General features: G+C 37.2%; 1 protein-coding gene across 1 annotated transcript in view; it reads right to left on the bottom strand.

Annotated features, from left to right (window-relative positions):
* Positions 1-21,104, bottom strand: part of HMCN1 (hemicentin 1) — a gene marked incomplete at its 5' end in the record, with an annotated part of 345,453 nt that overhangs the window by 11,527 nt on the left and 312,822 nt on the right. The window contains 9 exons of the mRNA XM_039257197.1: positions 2,005-2,355; positions 4,230-4,358; positions 6,793-6,918; positions 7,417-7,530; positions 9,956-10,090; positions 11,243-11,362; positions 12,374-12,436; positions 18,633-18,870; positions 19,562-19,683. Coding sequence (XP_039113128.1) covers positions 2,005-2,355; positions 4,230-4,358; positions 6,793-6,918; positions 7,417-7,530; positions 9,956-10,090; positions 11,243-11,362; positions 12,374-12,436; positions 18,633-18,870; positions 19,562-19,683 — 1,398 coding nt within the window. The remainder of the gene's footprint in view (positions 1-2,004; positions 2,356-4,229; positions 4,359-6,792; positions 6,919-7,416; positions 7,531-9,955; positions 10,091-11,242; positions 11,363-12,373; positions 12,437-18,632; positions 18,871-19,561; positions 19,684-21,104) is intronic.

Below are 21,104 nucleotides of genomic sequence, written 5' to 3'. Positions count from 1 at the left end.
AGAAATATTACTAAGTGTCTATTAATTACCCCAAAATAAAACTTAAACATCCAGTAATTGACTAGTTATGGAAGTTTACTTCAGTTTCTCCATGATTGGTTCTTTGAAATAGTAGCTGCCTCAAACAGCCAATGATTAGGGGAAGATAATTCTTATAAATATAATATTAGTGTAATATAAACACAAAGACACAGAAAACATTTATGAGACTCTGCTATGAAACTGTAGAGCTTAGATAGTGATGAAGATAGTGATATAGAGGATCTAATCAGAGATGCTTTCTTAAAATGACTGGGGCCTTCAGCTGACTTAAAAGAAATCAACTAGATGGAGTATGGTGTAGGGGGTGTAGTTTCATTTGTGTGTCACAGCGTAAACAAGGGTTTTGGACAGGAAGGTAAAAGTAGAAGAGAAGAGCTTGCCTAAGATGAAGTCAGAGAGGGATTATAATTGGAGATGAAACCCTTTAGTGGGAATGACTATCTGGAAGAAACTTTGAAAGACAACATGTCAAATTTTAATTCTGTCAAGTTAAAAAAAAACGGTGAAAAGTTTTAGCCAACAAAGAATTGGGTCGAAGTTGTGGGCATGAAACACTATCAATACTCAGAACAGTTTGGAACAGGCTGAGAGTGGTATTTGATAGCCTTGCAAGGACTGTGGAGTCCACAGGGTCAGTAATTAAGTAGTGTTTGACCATATAAACTAACTGTTGAGGACTGGTAATGAATGCATTAATGTTTGAAGTTCAAGGAGTAGAAGAAACTAGCGCTGCCCTTATTTTTACTTTTTTTTTAGGACACTGATCACAGGGAGAAGATTCCATGCGCATCATATTAACTTTCAGGTACATCAGGACATCTAGACAAAAGTTTTGGAGAAAAAACAGACTTAAAGAGAAAAGTTTAAGTATCCAGAGGGTCTGAGGGTCCAGGTGGGTCCATGGAAGAGTGACTAAGAAAGCACAGCTGAGAAGATGACGATGTAGGAACAGGGTTTGGAGAAGGTAGAAAAAGAAATGACAGAAACTGAAGTCAGAAAGAAGAAATTTTTTTTAATGTTTATAAGAAATGTATAACAGAAAGGAGAGAATAAGTGTAAAATACTTAGGAAAAATGCAAGAAAATGAAGTTGGCATGGGAGTCTTTATTTAAACCAAATTTTTTTTCTTTCTGCCTCCCTCCTTTTCTTCCTTGCTTTGTCATCTAACAAATAGTGGGGCTAATTCGTGTTTGGTAATTTCTCTTGGCTCATAGCTCAATGGCATGCAAACTGTGGACACTCACAGAAAATTGAATTAAATGAATAACAGATGGTAATGTTTGCAACTTAACTGAAAACAAAGTCTCAATTCTTGAGTTGGAAATTACACTTCACTTTTGCAAACAAATTAAACTGTAGACTTGTGAGTTTAGATAAAGATATTGAAAGCACATATTTTAGAGCAATGAAAGCAACTTAATTTTGTCCTGGCTCACATTATCTTTTTAGTGACTTCCATATACACAAAATAATCAAACTGAGAAATTCCATGGGGTGTGTGTGTGTGTGTGTGTGTGGAAAAACAGCACAGTATTGTCATATAGAACGAGCAGTTGACTGAGTAGCTGAAAGTTTCACTTTTAACCCACTGCTTTGGCATCAATCAGACATAGCTATAATCTGATGGTATTATATTATGTGGCAATATGCATATTCTCTTTTAAAAATACATTCTGGGTGTCACTGAAATTTATTTCTATACAGCATTAAGTTTAGTAATGCTTTCTTCAGGAGTTGATCAAAAGAGAGAAACTGCCAATATAAAACAATTATCAGAATGCACACATGTAAATGCATCATTTACTTGAATAAATTTTGTAATAGTTGGAACTTTGAGTCATCCCAGATTTGAGATCTGATGTAGTTCACTGCACCCCAAATACCACAGGTGCTGTGCTTATGTTTAGACCCTGGTCCATACGTGAGCCCACAGAAAGGAAATGCAATATGGCTGACATTTACCTACACATGTGTCACGGCTCGCCTCAGAGCCTTCAGGACAAGTTTTCCTAATAGTCCTTCTAGTCCTGGAGAGAGATGTTCTGCTGTTTCTATACTCCGAGTAGGAGCTGTAGAGATGTGAGTACTGTCTGTAATGCTGTTGAGGTTGATAGTTGTTTCTCACAGGGGAGAACCGTGCAAGGTTATAGCTATTGTACTGAGTGCCATAATTAGGCAGCCTTTCCAATCCAGCGCAAGATTTCCCGTCCCCTAATAAATGTTGACCTGGTGGACAGATACACTTGAAGCTGCCGGGGGTGTTGGAGCACTGATATGCACAAGGCTTAGGGACTTGTTCACATTCATTAATGTCTGCTCGTGTGCCATGATACATAAAAAAGAGAAAAAAAAAACACACATACATACACAACACAGGAATAAAGAATCAGTCTCTGAAACAAACTGAAGACATTATGTTACCCTCCAAAGCTGCGAACATAGTAATTTCTCAATTATTGTGAACTTTAGAGAAAGCGTTAATCATTCATTTAGGAATATATAGAAAGGTTCTAAGACTTTTCCTCAAGATTGCTTCACACGTACAGTAGAAAGGCAAAGGATCATATGGGAAATGTGCTCTTTCTGGAAAAACTAGGGTTCAAAGCTAAAGCAGATCTTAATTCTTTTGGTGGAGGGAAGGACTCCATCACATTTCTAGTTTGCATTTTATTGTAACGTTCTTTCATCTTTCACACAATTACAAGTTTCAGATGTGGTAATACTGGTACTATCACTAACATTTTTCTTTTGTTTCTTTTGAATCAATAATTATTATTTAATAATCAAGCCAAGCACATTTTTTTACAAAAATTTGAAAAGAAGGAAATAAAGAATTATTTCTTACTAAGACATAAAATCACAAAGTCTATAAAATGTTTTAAAAAGTTATTTTTCTTTCTGTGCTTGGGTCAACATTATAATATATCCTCCCAACTTTTCCTGTAAATTGGAAAAGCAAATGAAAACCAGAGAACAAAACCAAATTCCTTAATTCATTATCACAGTGGCATGAAAGAAAGAAACATGAATAAGCAGAATAAAAGTAGCATATTTTACTTCAAAAATTATTTTAGTAGGCAAAAGTTAAAATTAACATTTTTAAACTCTTTAAGGGAATGGCCCCACCTTCTTCATTGGTTTATTCCCCAGTCCAATGCCTGATATTCAACTTCAGGTCAAATTAGAACAAATAAACATATTTCATTCTGGTAGGTCACTGTTATGACTAATCAAGATGTTAAATTATGTATAAATTACAGTATCTAAACAGAAGACTAAAATGATATGTACTTCTATTAACAAGTGTTTATTTTAAAAGCATTTCTAGTAATTGTATTACTTGCAACATTTGCTCTGTGCAAAGTACTATGCTAGTAACTGCATAAAGACAGAACAAAGTCTTTATGGGAGAATTTGCTATGAAAAATTGTTAGGTAGACAACCAAAGCAACCGATTTTAAAAGTGCAGTATGGCAAACCAGAAGCCAGTAGTTAAAGCCCAATTTTTTTGTACTTAAATATTCCAAGAGCAATATAATTACATAAGTCAGTTTCTTGATTATAAGTGTATTAATTAAAAAGAAGCATATGGTTACCTTCTTACAGATATCTTCTATTGTCTATTACCTGCCTTATTTATATTCAGTTATAACTAGGATAGAAACAAATAGGCCACTGGGAGAACTGAGATTCTAAGCACAGAAAATGGCACATAGTAGGCACTAAATATCTGCTAAAGTAATAGTCATCAACTCACTCATACTGCAGATTCACATTTTAACTCCTCATGCCTAATCCTTCATAATGCAATCGAGTATGCTTCATATTCAAATAGAACGTATCTGTGCAAACATTTACATCATGTGCATAGAGAGATAATCAATGAAACCATCTTCATGATGAAGTTGCTACCATAACTACATAGGAACCTCACTCTGATATGTGTTGTGTATAGTAAGCACCTTGTAAATGGCTATTATTATCACTTTAAATGTCAGTGTAAATTACACTCAGTATGAATCTTTAAGAAGTAATTAAAAATGTTATTGATTACTTAAACCAACTTCCAAATTTTCTAATTGTCCCAAGAAAGCATTTGAGAGTAGAGAGTGGTCCTGATCCAGTTGGTAAGGCTAAGTAATTATGTTAGTAGCTTTACTACTCAGTAAGAGTTCCTGTTAACTTACCCATACAGGGTCTTCCAACTCCTTGAGACCGGAAACCTCTGGGACATACACAGCGATAGCTGCCTCTTGTATTCTCACATATCTGGTTATATCTGCATTGATGGGTCCCATCTTTACATTCATCAATATCTACAGACACAGGCAATAAAAAGTCATAATACTTCCTCTTTCAAAACCTAAAGTCATCATATTTAAAATGAACATCCTTTAAAACTGTCAAAGGTTGTATTTCTCACCATGCAGCTGAGACCTGGGTTCAAGTTCTAGCTCTGCCCCTTATTAACTTGTTCCTTTTCCTTCTCTTGTGCCCTACTATGGCAAGGGTTTTGTTCTCAGCTTTTTAGCCCTTTTCTCTCTACTCTCTCTAATTTATACTAGTGACTCTGGTAAGCTCATTGATGTAGACTTACAGCAGTAGTACTGCGTTGTTTCTTATCTACAGCCCCACGTTTCTAGCTGCTGGCTGGTTCTCTCCATGTCCATCCTTTACCCATCCTTCAAACTGCACACATCTTCAGTGTCTTATCATTACTCTCTTCTTTGTAACAGCATTCTTTTTTCCTCAGTCAACCAGACTAATCTATAACTTAGTTTCTAAGATTGGGTAATCCTACTTCCTTCAATCAACCCTTTAAATCCCCATTTCCATTTCCATTTAGCTATATTTTTGCTGTACCTTCTTTTTTTAAGTTTATTAATTTATTTTGAGAGAGATAGAGACAGCATGAGTCAGGGAGGGGCAGAGAGAGAAGGAGACAGAGAATCCCAAGCAGGCTCTGTGCTGCCAGTGCAGAGCCTGATGAGCTCAAACCCACAAAACCGTGAGATCATGACCTGAGCTGAAATCAAGAGCCTGACGTTTATTGGCTGAGCCACCCAGGTGCCCCTTTGCGGTAGCTTCTTAAACAATCTTTTGATCTTTCAGCTCAGCTCGTCTCCAATTATTCTTATACATAATTAGAGTCAATACTCTTTTTTTAAATTAATTTTTAAAATGTTTATTTATTTTTGAGTGTGAGTTGGGGAAGGGCAAATAGAGAGGGAGGCACAGAATCCAAAGCAGGCTTTCTCTGAGCTGTCAGCACAGAGCCCAACGCACGGTTTGAACTCATAAACAGTGAGATCATGACCTGAGCCAAATCAGACGCTTAACCGACTAAGCCACCCAGACACCCTTAAAGTCTTACTTTTATTTTATTTTATTTTATTTTATTTTATTTTTTAAATTTATTTCTAGGAGATAGAGAGAGACAGCGTGAGCAGGGGAGGGTCAGAGAGAGAGGGAGTCACAGACTGAAACAGGCTCCAGGCTCTGAGCTGGCAGTCAGCACAGAGCCCGACGCAGGGCTCGAACCCACGAACCGCGAGATCATGACCTATGCGAAAGTCGGACGCTTAACCGACTAAGCCACCCAGGAGCCCCTAAAGTCTTACTTTTAAAATGAGAAACTTGTACTCAGATTTCTTTGCAATCTTAAGACTCGTTCATGGTCATATAGGAAGGAAGGAGGATTTTCAACCTGTTTTCTTTAAGTCCAGCTCTCTCCCCCTCATATGGGACTTTGTTTTTTGCATGACGTCCACCTATTACCATTCCATTCAAGGCTATCTTTAAAAGTGATCATTTCCATGATATCTCTTACTAGATATGATCAGTTTTTTAAATACTCTTCCACAATTTTATTTGTACCTCTTTTATGGCATTTCATTCTCTCTTGTAGTATTTTTTTTCTTTTGGTGAGGAAAGTGGAATTAGTCACTCCATTCCAGTAGACAGTAACAACTTGAGAGCAGGAACAAACTCTGTTTCATTTTTGTAAGTGGTGCAGCTTATAGTTCTACGAACTAAGGCAGACTGGCACGCACAGAAAGAACAGACAATATAACTGATTTTGTTGTCTAGTCAGTGACTTGACACTGAAATGATATTTAGTTCTAAAATAAAATATTTTGGACTTTTAATAGATCTGTAAAAGGTTTTCTTAACCACCTGTGAAACTCCAAACATATATACTAAATTTCACAGTGGACATATGAGATAATAATCAATTTATGTGGATATTAAACTGAGTAAGCCAAATGTGTAATTGACGGGAATTGAAAATGGTAATAAGTTTCCATGGTGAACTTCCATTTCTTGGTATAGTTAGGAGCCAGGGACCTCAGAGCTCAACTATACTAGAAGTTGGGAGTAAAAAAATCTGTGAGAAAAGAAAGATTTCCTTGTTAGATTAAATTTACTTTAATCCTTAGTGGTTTTTTTTTTTTTTTAATGTTTATTTATATTGAGAGAGAGTGTGAGCATGAGCAGGGGAGGGGCAGAGAGAGAGGGAGAGAGGGGATCCCAAGCAGGCTCTGTGCTGTCAGCACAGAAGCTAACAACATAGGGCTTGAACTCACAAATTGGGAGATCATGACCTGAGCCTATACTAAAAGTCAGACACTTAACTTACTGAGCCACCCAGGTGCCCTTACTTTAATCATTAGTTTTAAAAAAATGGATGCCTTACTTGGCTGGTCAGTGGCAAATAGATTTCAGTCATTTTAGCAGCCATATACTCACCAATGCATGTTCCATTTTCTGCCTTGGTCATTCCGTTTGGACAAAGATCAATGCACTTATAGCCCCCACGGGTGTTCTTACAGTGTTGATCTGGTCTGCATACATTTTGTCTACATTCATTCACATCTTGATAAAAGAACAAAGGTAATGAAGACCGAGAAATTTCTTTTCCACAGAAATCATACCTTTGGATTTTAAGGCTAAAGATGTTGATTACATAATCATTGCGTAAGGTTAACGTGTTGAAATCCATCAAGGAGAGTAACACTAATTTAAAACAGAATGATTTAAAAAATTAATTCACATAGCTAGTAGCCATATCAATGACCTCCTCCTTTAGAAGAACAAATAGATGCCCTTATGTCTATACCATATATATTATGCTTCTGTGAAAAAAATTAGTAAATACAATAGGGAACTGTTAAAAAAATGTTTATGTAACTAGAAAATGAAACCTGTAAAGAATAGCATTTGCTTCCATTTTGTTTTTGCGTGGGTTACATACCTGACGGATGGAGGTATCTTATGTATGAATCCAGCTCCAGGCAGAGCATAGGGATTAGATCAAATACCTTTAGAAACTACAAAGATGTCATTGCTTTGAATTTAAAGTCCTTTTCTTACCTATGCATTTTCTGCCTTTGAGCTGATACCCAGGTTCACACCCACAGTGAAAACTTCCTATGGCATTGAAACAGCGGTGGTGACAGGGGCTGGATTCTTGACATTCATTAATATCTGTTAAGTAAAACAAAACTTTCATTATATGCTATTAGGAAACTTGAGTTAATTTATTTCAAATGTTTAACATTTTAATGATATCATTATCATGTTTAAGATCTTGCCTGAAATGAATCCAATACAATTGCTCTCATATTATCTGCTAGATAATTGACAGGATTAACTGTGGAGACATATCTCTCAGTTCTCCTCAAAGGTAGACATTTGATAGTGACTCCAAACTACGTGGATGCAACACTCCCCTACTTTAACTATTTTACCAGATGGGTCCCATTTCTGTTTCTAGGAAGTTTCAACCCTGGATGTTGCTGACAGACTAGAATACTGAAGACGGGAAAAATAAAACCAAAGTCTTCTGTAGTATCTTTTGCAATTGGCCTGCCTTCCCCATTTTCGCTGCTATTAGCCCGATGCAGGCCTTTACCACTGAATGCAGCAACTTTGGCATTTGTCCTTGTCCACAGTCACTGCCAAATTAATCTTCTCAAATGCCATCTGGGGCATAGGATAAAAAACAAGTGAAGGCACAAATCCCCAAATTTATGTGCATTTGCCTGTTTTATGTACCCTCTCCCCTCTCCTTCCTTCTAGTCCCAGAAGAAGAGAGACCTCTTCTCCCATGTAAGAAAAGTTTCTCTGCTTGAGTGTTTGAGCTCTGAGGCCATCTCCTCCTTTTCATCAAGAAGAGGATAGTGGTCTATCCATCATTCCCTCCACGTGTGCATTTTTAAAGTTCTTCTTCCTTACTGTCACCTTCCCCATAACCTATGGACATAAACCAGTCTTTCCTACCATAATCCCTCTTTCAGGTATGTACACATCTCAATTCCTTCTGCTTCTCTATTGTTCTTTCCCACACCCTTCAAAGGAACAATCACCACACTGTAGGCTCTTCATATCCCCACCTTACATTCCCAAACTCAAGATTGCCTATGTCTTATTTTGTACTTGTCTTCTATTTGAAGTCTTTTATTTATATTTTTTATTTTGAAAAAATTGTTAAAGTTTTTGCTTAAATTTCAGTTAGTTAACATATTGTGTAATATTAGTTTTAGGTGTATGAACTTTTAATCTTTCAAAATCTGCATTTTAATATAAATGCACAAAGGTGAACATATACTTTAAAAATACTCTTAATGTAGTTTTTTTCTTCCATTTTTGCTTGGCTTCCTTTATCCTTTTTTACCTTCCTTGCCCACTGAATTAACAATCTAGTATAAAAACATATCTCTTATATGTACACAAACATCTCTGTCTAAATATATAAATCCATTTCTTTTGTCAGTGGTTATTGCTTCTTTTCTACACAAATTATGTGTAGTCTCCTATATCTTGGTGTCCTCACTGGACAATACCACATGGAAATTTCCTCTAAGCCAAACAGCTGAGCTGCATTGCACTCTATAATGGCCGAACAATGGTTCCTGGTATGGATGTACCATAATTCATTCACTCTTTCTACTGTTGTTAGGCATGCAGTTTTGTGTCTGCTACTTCTGCCTCTACAAAAACACCCTGAGAGCAGCTGTATTCATAATTGTTAAAACCTGCAAACACCAGGATGTCCTTCAGTAGCTGAATGGATAAATAAACTATAGTACATTAATAAAATGGAATATTATTCAACACTAAAAAGAAAAGAGTTATCAGCCCATGAAAAGACATAAAGGAAATTAAAATGCATATTATTAAGTGAAAAAGGCCAATCTGGAAAGGCTATATGCTGTATGATTCCAACCATATGATATTCTGGAAAACGTAATACTATGGAGACAATAAGAAGTCAGTGGTTGCCAGAGGCTTGGGGGAAAGGGAGGGAAGAATAGGCAAAGCAGAGAGGATTTTTAGGGTAGGCAAACTATTCCTTATGATACTATGATACAGGATACCTGTTATTATTTGTCAAAATTCATACAATGTACAACACCAAGAGTGAATCCTAATGTAAATAATGAACTTTAGGTGATAATATGTTGATGTGGGTTCACCCTTGGTAAAAATTTTGCCCCTCTAGGGGAGGATGTTGATAGTGGGGGATGCTATGCGTGAGTTGGCGTGGGGAGTATATGAGAAATCTCTTTACCTTGCACTCCATTTTGCTCTAAACCTAAAACTTTTCTAAAAAATAAAGTCTATTTAAAAAATCCTACAATAATATCTCATAGCCTTACATGATGGAAAGTTTCATGAAACAGAGCCTCTTAGGTCATGCTATATAATCTCTTCTCTCAAATATAATCAGAAAACGTTATTATTCAAAAGCATTGTGCTACAAATTATTTAAAATAGCCGTGGAATATTACATCTAAAATCTTATCAAGAAAGTGAGATCTGTAAGACAGTTTACTTTAAATGATTCAAAAGGCAGAGGGTCTTAATTCTTAGTATAATGAAGATTAAGCAAGGGACTCCATTTTTATACCTTGGCAACTCAGCCCATCAGAAGTTCTTCGAAAGCCAATTCCACAACGGACCACACAGCGATAGGAACCAATGGTATTGTCACAGTCCTGACCAGCGTGGCAGGCGTGTCCACCTAAAGCACACTCGTCAATATCTGCAAATGAAGTAAGTCATTCAACTGAGCTGAAGAAAACCAACCAAAGAACCTGCTATAAAATGGGGTTAAGAAAAGCCATAATTGATACTTGAAAATATATAAGGGCAAGAATGCTGAGTATTTGGTTGAGTCATTTCAGGTGGATTAAATTGACAATGAGCTCATAGGAGCTTAGTGTGATATCTTTGCAGACTAACCCATACATTAGACCACTGATAAAGTAGGTGGCTTTAAAAAGATTACTTCTTTCTGACATTTCAGGTTTCTCATTTATAAAATGAGGATAATATCTGTGTCTCCCGCGTTGCTTTGAAAATTAAAGGAAATAAGGTATACAAGGTGTTCAATCCATATTGGACATTCTATAAGAGTTATTTTTATCCCATCCCATACCCTTTCTCTTTGTATCTTTTGCATTTAGAAGGGTATCTCCTTGGACATAAACGGAATACTCCTTTTCTCTTTTCATCATTTAAAAATTTATTTATAAATCAACTTCTTTCACAATTCTAACTTGGAAGTATATTAGAGTCTGAAAGAAAAATGTTTTTTGGGGTGAGGGGCTGGGCAAATGGGTGAAGGGGAGTGGGAGATACAGGCTTTCAGGTATGGTGTAAGTTATGGGACTAAAAGGCACAGCATGAGGAAAACACAATGACACTGTCATAAGGATGCATTGGGACAGATGCTACCTATACTTACGAATATAGCACAGTGTATAAACTTGTCAAATCCCTAAGTTATAGACTTGAAGATGATGTAACACTGTGGGTCAATGATACTCAAAAATAAAGGGTTTTTTTCTTTCAGTATTCCTAATGTGCTACCAGGATTGTGCAATTTCCTTAAATTCTTTATATAGCTTCTTTCTTTCTTAGTCTCAGCATTGTAAAATGAGTACCCCACAGGGGTGTGGGGATTGAGGGAGTCACTGCCAGCATCCCTGCCTGTATGGTGCCCCACATGGAGGCAGTGCGTGAGCAGTATTCTGTCTGTTCTCTCTCAACCTGAGAAAAGATCTTCTCTGTTTATTATCAACGTGGTGGACGAAAGAGTAGGAAAGAACACCGGCCTACCACACTTTTCCTAGGTCAGAGCTCTCCGTGACCATTGCGTGGCCGTATCTATTCGATTTAGCTTTGTGAATACCTTGACAAGTCCTTCCATCCGCAGCTATGGTGAGGCCTTTTGAGCAGGAGCAATAATAGGTTCCCATGGTGTTGTGGCAGATATGGGAGCAGGGATTCCCCGCTGCACATTCATCTTCATCTGAAACAAGAAACAAAAAAAGGTCTAATTAGTATGCAAACCCCGTACTTACTAGAAGTTATTAAAGTCCATGAAGATAGTAGTTTATCAAACACTTGCTTACGGAGCACAGCAAATTGAATCAAATGTAACAGAAAATGCTCTAAGTGTTGCAAAGCAGAAACACAAAATGAAAAATTAGTTTTGGGCCTCCAAATTATCTTTGATAGTGAATAGATGTTTAGATTAATTAGAAAACAACAGGGATGACAGCTAAGATATAATGACCATTTCCTGGGATCTAAATGCTCTTTTATCTACCTACCTTAACTCATTCCTCACAACATGCCTAGGAGACAGATGTTTTTATTACTATCCTCATTTTGCAGAATAAAATTGAGGAACAAAGAGGTTAAGTAAATTGCCTTTGCAATCGGCAGAGCTGAAATGCGAACCCGGACAGTGCAGTTTCTAAAGACCACTTTTCTACCACTGTACTACATTATATTGCCTACCAGTGAAAAAAAGGCACTGCACAGTGCAAACTTGAGCTCCTCCAGCCGTTTATTTTGCTGTTTAGTTATCTGTGACTCTAACAGATATGCTATGAGGCTGGCTTAGTCATTAGTCCCTGGCCCACAGTCCTGCCCTTATCCTCTGAGCACTTCTAGGACTCAGAGGGGATTATCATGTTTCACATCCATGGCCATCAAATGACCAGAGTCCAGTGTTTTGTCCCTGTGCTCACTTCACCTTTGTACTTGGTCATGATCTCTGACACACTTGACCGTGGCCAAATTGAAAGAGTACAGGGTTTGCAGCTGCCTTAATTCCAATCTAGCTCTGACACTTGATAGCTGAGTGATCTTAGGCACCCCACTTCTTTCCTTCTCAATTTTCTCACTCGTGAAATGGAACACTTATAAGACTGCTGTGATAATTAAATATCTAGCAAAACGGCAATAAATGTCCATTAAACAGATTCCATTAAGATTTTTGATAAAAATAAAAATTCATTATTCCTGTTCTTACCAGCACAAAAGGGTCCAGCTGAGTCTAAGGCAAACCCAGATGGGCACTGATTACTGCGATCTCCTACCACAGAGAGGAAAGCAAAATTAACTGGCTTGTTAGAATGTCAGCACCTTGTTTCTTTCCAGGACAATCTTCCCAAGGAAGATATGCCAAAGACGGAACACATTTTGCAACAAATGCAATAGGTGAAAACAAGCAGGAATGGAAAACTCTTCCTGTTCCCAACCGAGAACTAAATGAATCATAGTGCAGAGATGATTGGCAAGCAGCCATTGGAAATAGATTTTCTGTTTAAGTTATTTACATTAATCAAAAGAAAATTAAATCAAACCATTCTGTGATCATAGAAAGCATCCAGAATCAATGTGTACACCAGGTATAGCCATAGACAAAGTCCTACTCTTCTAGCCATTACTTACTCTGCCTGTTCTAGAAGTGGGAACACTATTTTTCAAGCCACTTAAAAATAACTTATGTCAGTGACAATGAGAAACTCAAATGAAGAATCCCTCTCCTTTCGTGGATCTCCTCCATTTGCAATGTAAAGCATCTGGGTCACCGTTTCCTGTGTGTGACTAAGTATTTCCCATGTAGTCAAAGCAAGGGGTGACAGGCACAAGTATATTATCAAGAACAAATAAGCCAGTTAGGGAATCTCTTTCCTTAGAAAGTAACTCTGCCTTCACTGGGTTCAGCAATTTGGGAAAAATTTTTCAAATATTATTGACCTAAAGAAACTTAAAACGCCTTCTGAGTTACCAAAGTAATGTGTGTGTGTATGCACATGTACACATGTGCACACACAAACTAAAAGACAGTAATTAGTAAGTTTGAAGGAAACTTTATTTAATTCAGTGTATTCAGTTTATGTTCAAGCTCTTGGAAATGATTTTTTATTTTCTTTCAATTCTAAATGCATAACATCGTGCTTGTTCTTATTGTTTTAGGTTCTTGTCATAGAGGGAGTCTAGGCATCAGTTTTCAAATTCATTTTACTTTGGAGAGTTTCTGATAACAATATTGTTTTAGCTTTGCTGAGGACATGAAATTGTTCAGAATTGTTTTATAAATATAAATATGTATAAGGTGGGGCAGACGCTGGGGCAGGTTTTATAATACTGCAATGTGTGGGATAATGATGCAAGACGTTTTGTCCTTTGCCTTGAAAGATTTTCACAGATGTGAGAAAGCTATGTGTAATTATCTAAAGCTAGAACCTATCTTGCACATGTTAAATATTTTTGTGTGATTAAAATGTACAATGAATTTTCCAGGAATGTAACTGTCATATAAATTGATGGTTTGGGTGACTGTATACATTGCTTTATTCAACACATTACCAAGAGTTAATAAACGTTAAAAAAAAAAAATCACACTGGAGATCTATATATGGGTTCAGCCATTATGAACACTTCTCTTCCAGTATAGTAATGTCTAAAAATTTTCACATTGAAATACATAATTTGTTAGAAACAGTATTCCTTTTATTTATTCTTTAAATTTTTTTTAGTGTTTTATTTTTGAGAGAGAGAGACAGCATGAGCAGGGGAGGGTCAGAGAGAGAGGGAGACACAGAATCTGACAACAGCCGCCAGGCTCTGAGCTAGCTGTCAGCACAGAGCCTAATGCGGGGCTCAAACCCACAAACCTGAGCCGAAGTCAGCGTAACCAACTGAGCCACCCAGGCGCCCCCCTCCTATTTATTCTTTATGTTATAGTTAAAGTATGCTATTTTGAATTACATTAGTTATGATTTTCCTTTAGACAGAGTGGGGGCCAATACAAAATGTTTGTGTTATTGCAATGTGCAGTAATTATAGAAACTTTGAAAAGTATAAAATTCTCTGTAACTTTGTCACTTGAAGCAAACTACTGCTAACATTTTGATGACTTTTCTTCTATAAGTATATGCTACAAAAAGTTAAGATCTTGCATTCTACAGATTAATAACTGTCAAAGCTTACTGATCATACAATATAGCTTATTAAAAATATAGATCCTTGGTCCTGTCTCAGTCAGTCTGGGAATCTGTGTTTTCAGTTAGTATAATGGTTTCCTTATAATCACTGTGGTATAGGCAGCCTAGGTTTAGATAATATTGTATACTGGTTTTCAATTATTATTAGGCCATGCATATTCTCCTTTATTGTCATTACCTAAAACAGTGTATGGTACACAGTAAGCACTCAGCAAGTATTTTGAATAAATGAGCAGAATATTTCTTTAAAATTACTTTAATGGGGCACCTGGGTGGCTTAGTCAGTTAAGCGTCCGACTTTCGCTTAGGTCATGATCTCGCGGTTCGTGGGTTCGGGCCCCGCGTCAGGCTCTGTGCTGCCAGCTCAGAGCCTGGAGCCTGTTTCAGTCTGTGACTCCCTCTCTCTCTGACCCTCCCCTGCTCACGCTGTCTCTCTGTCTCCTAGAAATAAATAAAACATTTAAAAAAAATAAAATTACTTTAATGACTTTTTAAGAATTTATCATACATCTGTACCATCATTTACAGATTTACCTCTTGCTTCCAGAATATTTATTATTGGCCATTTCTGTGATTTTCTTAGGGCAGATTCCCAGAGTGAGATAACTATAAAGATCTGAATGTTTAAAATGTTACTCGCTCTCAAAAATAATAAACGTTAAAAAAAAGGGGGGGGGGCACCTGGGTGGCTCAGTCAGTTAAGCATTTGACTTTGGTTCAGGTCATGGTCTTAACCATTTGTGAGCTTGAGCCCCATGTCGGGCTCTGTGCTGACAGCTCAAAGCCTGGAGCCTGCTTCAGATTCTGTGTCTCCACCCTCTCTCTGCCCCTCCCTCACTTGCTGTGTCTCAAAAATAATAAACATTAAAATAAATAAATAAATAAAAGGTTACTGATCCGTACTGCTTTCCAGAAACATTACATGAATTAACAACCACTGACGCCAGTGTGTACAAGGGTGTTCATTTCCCTATACTTCTCTGATACTGAGTGGTTATCATACTTTTAATCTCTGACAGTGATAACTGGAAAATGGTACCTCCTTAGGTTATAGCCTTTAGGTTATATTTCTTTGCTTATTGGGGAGGTTAGACAGTTTTTCACATTCATTTTGTCATTATTTCTTCCTTTGTGAATTTGCTGTTCATAGCTTTTATGTATTTTTTTGTTGGAGTGTTACCTTTTTTAATTGATTTTTTTTTAACAATGCTTTAACATTTTTTAACTTTTTAAAGGATGGATTGATTGATTGAAGGAGACAGAGACAGCACAAGTGGGGAAGGGGCAGAGACAGAGGGAGAGAGTATCCCAAGTAGGCTCTGCACTGCCAGTGCAGAACCTGACGTGGGGCTTGAACTCACAAAACTGTGAAATCATGACCTAAGCCAAAACCAAGAGTTGGCCACTTAACTGACTGAGCCACCAGGCACCCTAATTTTATTTATTTAAGCAAGCTCTGTGCCCATGTGGGGCTTAAACTCATGACCCTGAGATCAAGAGTCACATGCTCTACCCACTGAGCCAGCCAGGCACCCCTTCTTACTGAGTTTTAAGAGCCTTGTATAAGATTAATCATAGTGATCTATAATATGCAGTGCAAATATTCTTTCTGGTATATATTTTACCTTCTCAATTTTGTCTTTTTCTCCCATGAAGAAGTGTTTAAAAACTTACTTGCAGTTAAATTGATCTTTCCTTTATTGTTTCAGATGCCTTTTTCTGATGAATTTGTAAAATATAAATTTTATAATTATATTTTAAAAACAAATCCATTTTAAAGATATAAAAATTTTAAAAAATGTATTGATTTATATTTGTGAGTTGAACAGTAGTTTCCAAATGCTGATGTGCAGACCAGATACATAGGATCATTGAGTGCTATGTTAAAAATACAGATTTCTAGGCCTTACCTTAGACCAGCTAAGCCAAAATCTCTGTGCCTTGAGATCTGAACTTTCATCAAGTTCTCTAAGTAATTCTAACTGCATTTTAATCATAGCTCTTGGCTAGACCCAATATAGAAGAGAAAGGAAGCTTAACTTGCTGGTTAAGCAACCAAGAATGCAAGCTCTCCCCCTGGTGGTCACTTAAAATGAAACTGCAAGTACGCACTTGTAATTCACAGGAACCACAACACATGTGCACAGATATCAGATGTAATTCACAGAATCATAGTAGCTAAGAATAGTAAGGGGTTAGAAATGTCCTATAGTGTGTCTTCTCCTGTTGCAGGATCCAGATCCCCCAACTACAATGTTACAGATACCACAAAGACCTTCAAGTGGTTCAGGATTAGAGAATTTACATGATTGAGCAACAAGTGTACATGACTTTTAAAAATCATTTTAATTCGTCTTGTTCCAGATGGTGTAAATTTATTTTTAACTAAAGCCTGACATCAAGTTGTCTTCTTTTAATTACACTGAGTACTGGAAAAAGTAGAAACAGAGGTTAGACTTGAAAAGTGGGCATTCATTGAGGAAGAGAAACAGAAGTCTTCATTCCAATGGCTCTTTGCTTTTGTCTCTGTGACCTGAACATGCATGACAATAGTAAAATGAGGTGGTGGCGACATGTGGGTGGAGGTGGTGTGGAGCTCCATTGGCTATGAGACTTCATGAATCTATGATTATCTTAAAAATATGAACATGTTCTCATAGATTACTATGATCTCAAATTCAGTGACAGTTCTGATAGCTGTTAGTGAAGAAAACAGTCGTGTACACAAGTGATGAAAGCAAGAGTAAATGGCAAAAATGAATTTTTTGTATATCTACTGAGCATGATAAAACAAAATGATGCTACTTAAAATCTACTTAGATCTATTTTAGGAAAGCCAGTACATAGCGAAGGCCAATATGAATTATTTTACGTGTACTCATAGGAGCCTAAAGTTCAAAGTTAAAGCCATTCAAATGCTTAGTGTCCATAATATAACCACATGCAAATCTCTTAGCATCAAAGCTTCATGGAACACGGAATGCTGATTGTTTGGGTGTCTCTTAAGACCAAACAAGGATTTCAGGGTAAAGATACATCAAAGAACTACACAGCATAGGGAGACCACTGAGATCAAGGGTTGTAGAACTATGTTTAGAAAATGAAAAGCAGTTGAAAAATTATAATGTCTGGAAATAGGAAATGATAGTTGGAATCCTCATTATTGCTGCACAATTTTTAAAAGCTGCTTTTAAAATATGGAAACTTTTTTATTAGTTTTGGTTGACATCACTTTTAAAAAAAAATTTAATCCCAGTTAGTTAACATATAGTGTAATAATGATTTCAGGAATAGAATTTAGTGATTCATTACTTACATATAACTAACACCCAGTGCTCATCCCAACAAGTGCCCTCCTTCATGCCCATCACCCATTTAGCCAATTCCCCAACCCAACACCCCTCCCCCCGCCCCTAGCAACCCTCAGTTTGTTCTGTGTATTTAAAATTCTCTTATGGTTTGTCTCCCTGTTTTTATCTTATTTTTGCTTCCCTTCTCCTATGTTCATCTGTTTTGTTTCTTAAATTCCATATATAAGTGAGATATGATATTTGTCTTTTTCTGACTGACTTATTTCGCTTAGCATAATATACTCTAGCTCAGTCCCCGTTGTTGCATATGGCAAGATTTCATACTTTTAATTTGCTGAGTAATATTTCATTGTATATATATAGATATATATATACACCACATCTTCATCCATTCATCAGTCGATGGATATTTGGGCTCTTTCCGTACTTTGGCTATGGTAGGTTGACATATAGCTATACATTATGTCTCAGGAATTTAAAAAAAATTCTTGACAAATACAAGAGTCAGCACAAGAACAGTGGGCTTGAACACTCAGAAAGCCTTGTTCTGATAGAGGATATATTTTTCAACCTTTCTGCAGATCTAGAATAGAGCAATAACTCCACCATGTTATATGGAGAAGTATATTAGTAATCCAAGTTAGAAGTCCAGTGGGATTGGCTTTAATAGGGCCTTACTGACCACAAAACATAGATGACATACATGAAAATCTCATATCATTAGGTTTGGTCTGTGCCCTAATATCTTTATTGTGAATGGCATCGATGCAATTCTTTTACCCTTTTTTTAGTTAGCAAATACTTTTTACCTAAGATTTTTAAAAACTAATCTCTGTACCCAACACGGGGCTCAAACTCACAACCCTAAGATCAAGAGCCACATACTCTACCTACTGAGCCAGCCAGACACCTTCCTTTTATTCTTGTAGAAAGGACTGGATGGAAAAATGATCTTTAACCAAGGTACCTTTGGAAATTGAAGCATGGATTTTAAAACCCAGTGTCTCTTCTAACTGGTTGTAGTCAGATTCCACAGAGGAAGCGTGAAGTGTTTCTACCAAGAAAGGCATTCTTCCCTGTGCCTCATCATAGGAAACGGTGTGGTTCCATGTATACGGCACACTGATGCCATCGATGGTGAACAGCCGGGTTGAGTAGGCATACAGCTGCCCAGGACCTGTCTGGATGTAGTCCTCTGTGTAATCCTAAGGAAGACAGTATAGATTTGATGATCAGCATGGCCTATCAGACTTTTTTCCTTGAGCATATTATAAGATGCACATTTAGAAAAATAAAGGCTAAGGGGCTAAAAATACAGCTCTTTAAACAGCTTGAACAGCATGATTTGAGCTGCACAGGTCAATTTATATGATCTTTTAAAAATAAATACAGTACAGTACTATAAGTGCATTTTCTCCTCGAGATTTTCTTCATAATGTTTTCTGTTCTCTAGCTTACTTTATTGTAAGAATATAGTATATAATACATATACAAACTATGTATAATTGACTGGTTATGATATGAGTGAGGCTTCCAGTCAATAGTAGGCTATTAGCAGTCAAGTTTTTAGAGTTGAAAGTCATATGTGACTTTTGACTGGCCAGGGGAGTTGGCACCCTGTACCCCCATGTTGTTCAAGGGCCAACTATAGCTCTAAGTAAAATTCTACTTGTACAGTCTGTTCAGGACACCAGTAAGAGTGGGTAAAGCCTTATTCCTAAAGATTTTTATACAAAGACAAACTAGCCATTTCTAACTTTAGTGGTTTAGATATTTATTCTCTAGAACAAACAAGGGAAACTAAACAAGGTCTCCATGGTTTTTCTATGGATATTTGATTCCTACTCTTACCATTACTCCAATAAACAGTGAAGGGATGTTATACTGACATTTTACCTTTACAGTGACTTCAGCAGGTGACTGAAGCTGCAGGACATAACCGCTTACAAAAATATCTAGGAGCAAAGCACCATCAGAATCCAAACCCCGGGCAATATGAGTCATCCGCAAGATTTCTCCTGGGAATTACAATTCATTCATTTTAACAGCAAAAAAATACATGGTTCGCGTAAGCGCAGAGCAGATTTACCGTGTCAGTTCTGCTATGTTATTTTAGTTCAAACTTCAATAAACATAGGCAATAAAGGATTAAGTTAGCACTCAGTCCTCTAATTAAACAGTCAGGCTTATTGAATGGTATGTTCTAAAATTTCTTTTTCTGTGGCAAAAATGTAGTGTATGATCATGCAAAGGATTCCATGCTTTAAACTCACAAGCAATAGCAAGGCAATTCTATAAAATTGGATGGTCTAAGAGATGGACAGACAGCTTCACCAGGTATACTGGCAATAACCGCAAGTCTGGTCATAGGGCTTTGTTCTTTCTGAAGCTTCAAGAAGCAGCAAAGGGGCATCTTAGTAAGTAGATGGCCATGAAAAGACCCACATGTCTTCTGGCCTGAATAAAGCCCCTTCCTCGTCCTTTCTTCCTTAAAAGCACTGCCATTGAGGCTGTTCACCTTTGAAAGACTTGTAAGGGGAGGGGCAAGATGGTGGAGAAGTAGGAAACTCCGTACCTGCACTCGCGCCCATGCATCACACGGAAAAGATCTGAAGCAATAGGAAACCGTACCAAACCCAAGAGATTGGGAGAAAAAGGATGCAGATTCCACTAAGAAAGCCTTCTAACGTGAGTGCGAACTGGGGAAGATAAAATCGGGCCTGGATTGGAGACTGGAGAGACGGGCCACCCCCCTCTGTGGGGAGTGAGAGGGGAAAAAGAGAGTCTGAAACAAAAAAACCTCTGCTCGGGGGAAGAACCTCCGGGGACTTCAATACTCCACTTACAGCAATGGATAGGTCAGCCAGACAGAAAATCACTAAAGAAATAATGGACTTGAAAGACACTTTGGGCCAGATGGATCTGACAGATATATTTAGAACTCTACATCCTGAGGCCATGGAATTTACTTTCTTCTCAAGTGCGCATGGCACATTCTCCAAGACAGATCACATACTGGGACATAAAGCAGCCCTCAATAAATATAAAAGAATCGAGATCATACCATGCACACTCTCAGATCATAATGCTTTGAAACTTGAAATCAATCACAGGAAGAAGCCTGAAAAACCCCCAAAAATTTGGAGGTTAAAGACCACTCTACTAAAGAATGAATGGGCCAATCAGGCAATTAGGGATGAAATTAAAAAATATATGGAAACAAATGAAAATGAAAACACAACAATCCAAAATCTATGGGATGGGGCAAAGGCCGTCCTAAGAGGAAAGTACACTGCACTCCAGGCTTATTTCAAGAGATTAAAAAAGCGCAAGTCCAAAATCTAACAGCTCACCTAAAGGAACTAGAGGCAGAGCAACAAGAATGCCCTAAACCCAGTAGAGGAAGAGAAACAGTAAAAATCAGAGCAGAAATAAACAA

The sequence above is a fragment of the Hyaena hyaena genome, unplaced genomic scaffold, assembly GCF_003009895.1.
Source record: "Hyaena hyaena isolate Hyena2069 unplaced genomic scaffold, ASM300989v1 scaffold_606, whole genome shotgun sequence".
Classification (NCBI taxonomy): domain Eukaryota; kingdom Metazoa; phylum Chordata; class Mammalia; order Carnivora; family Hyaenidae; genus Hyaena; species Hyaena hyaena.
This window is presented reverse-complemented; position numbering and strand designations above follow the sequence as displayed.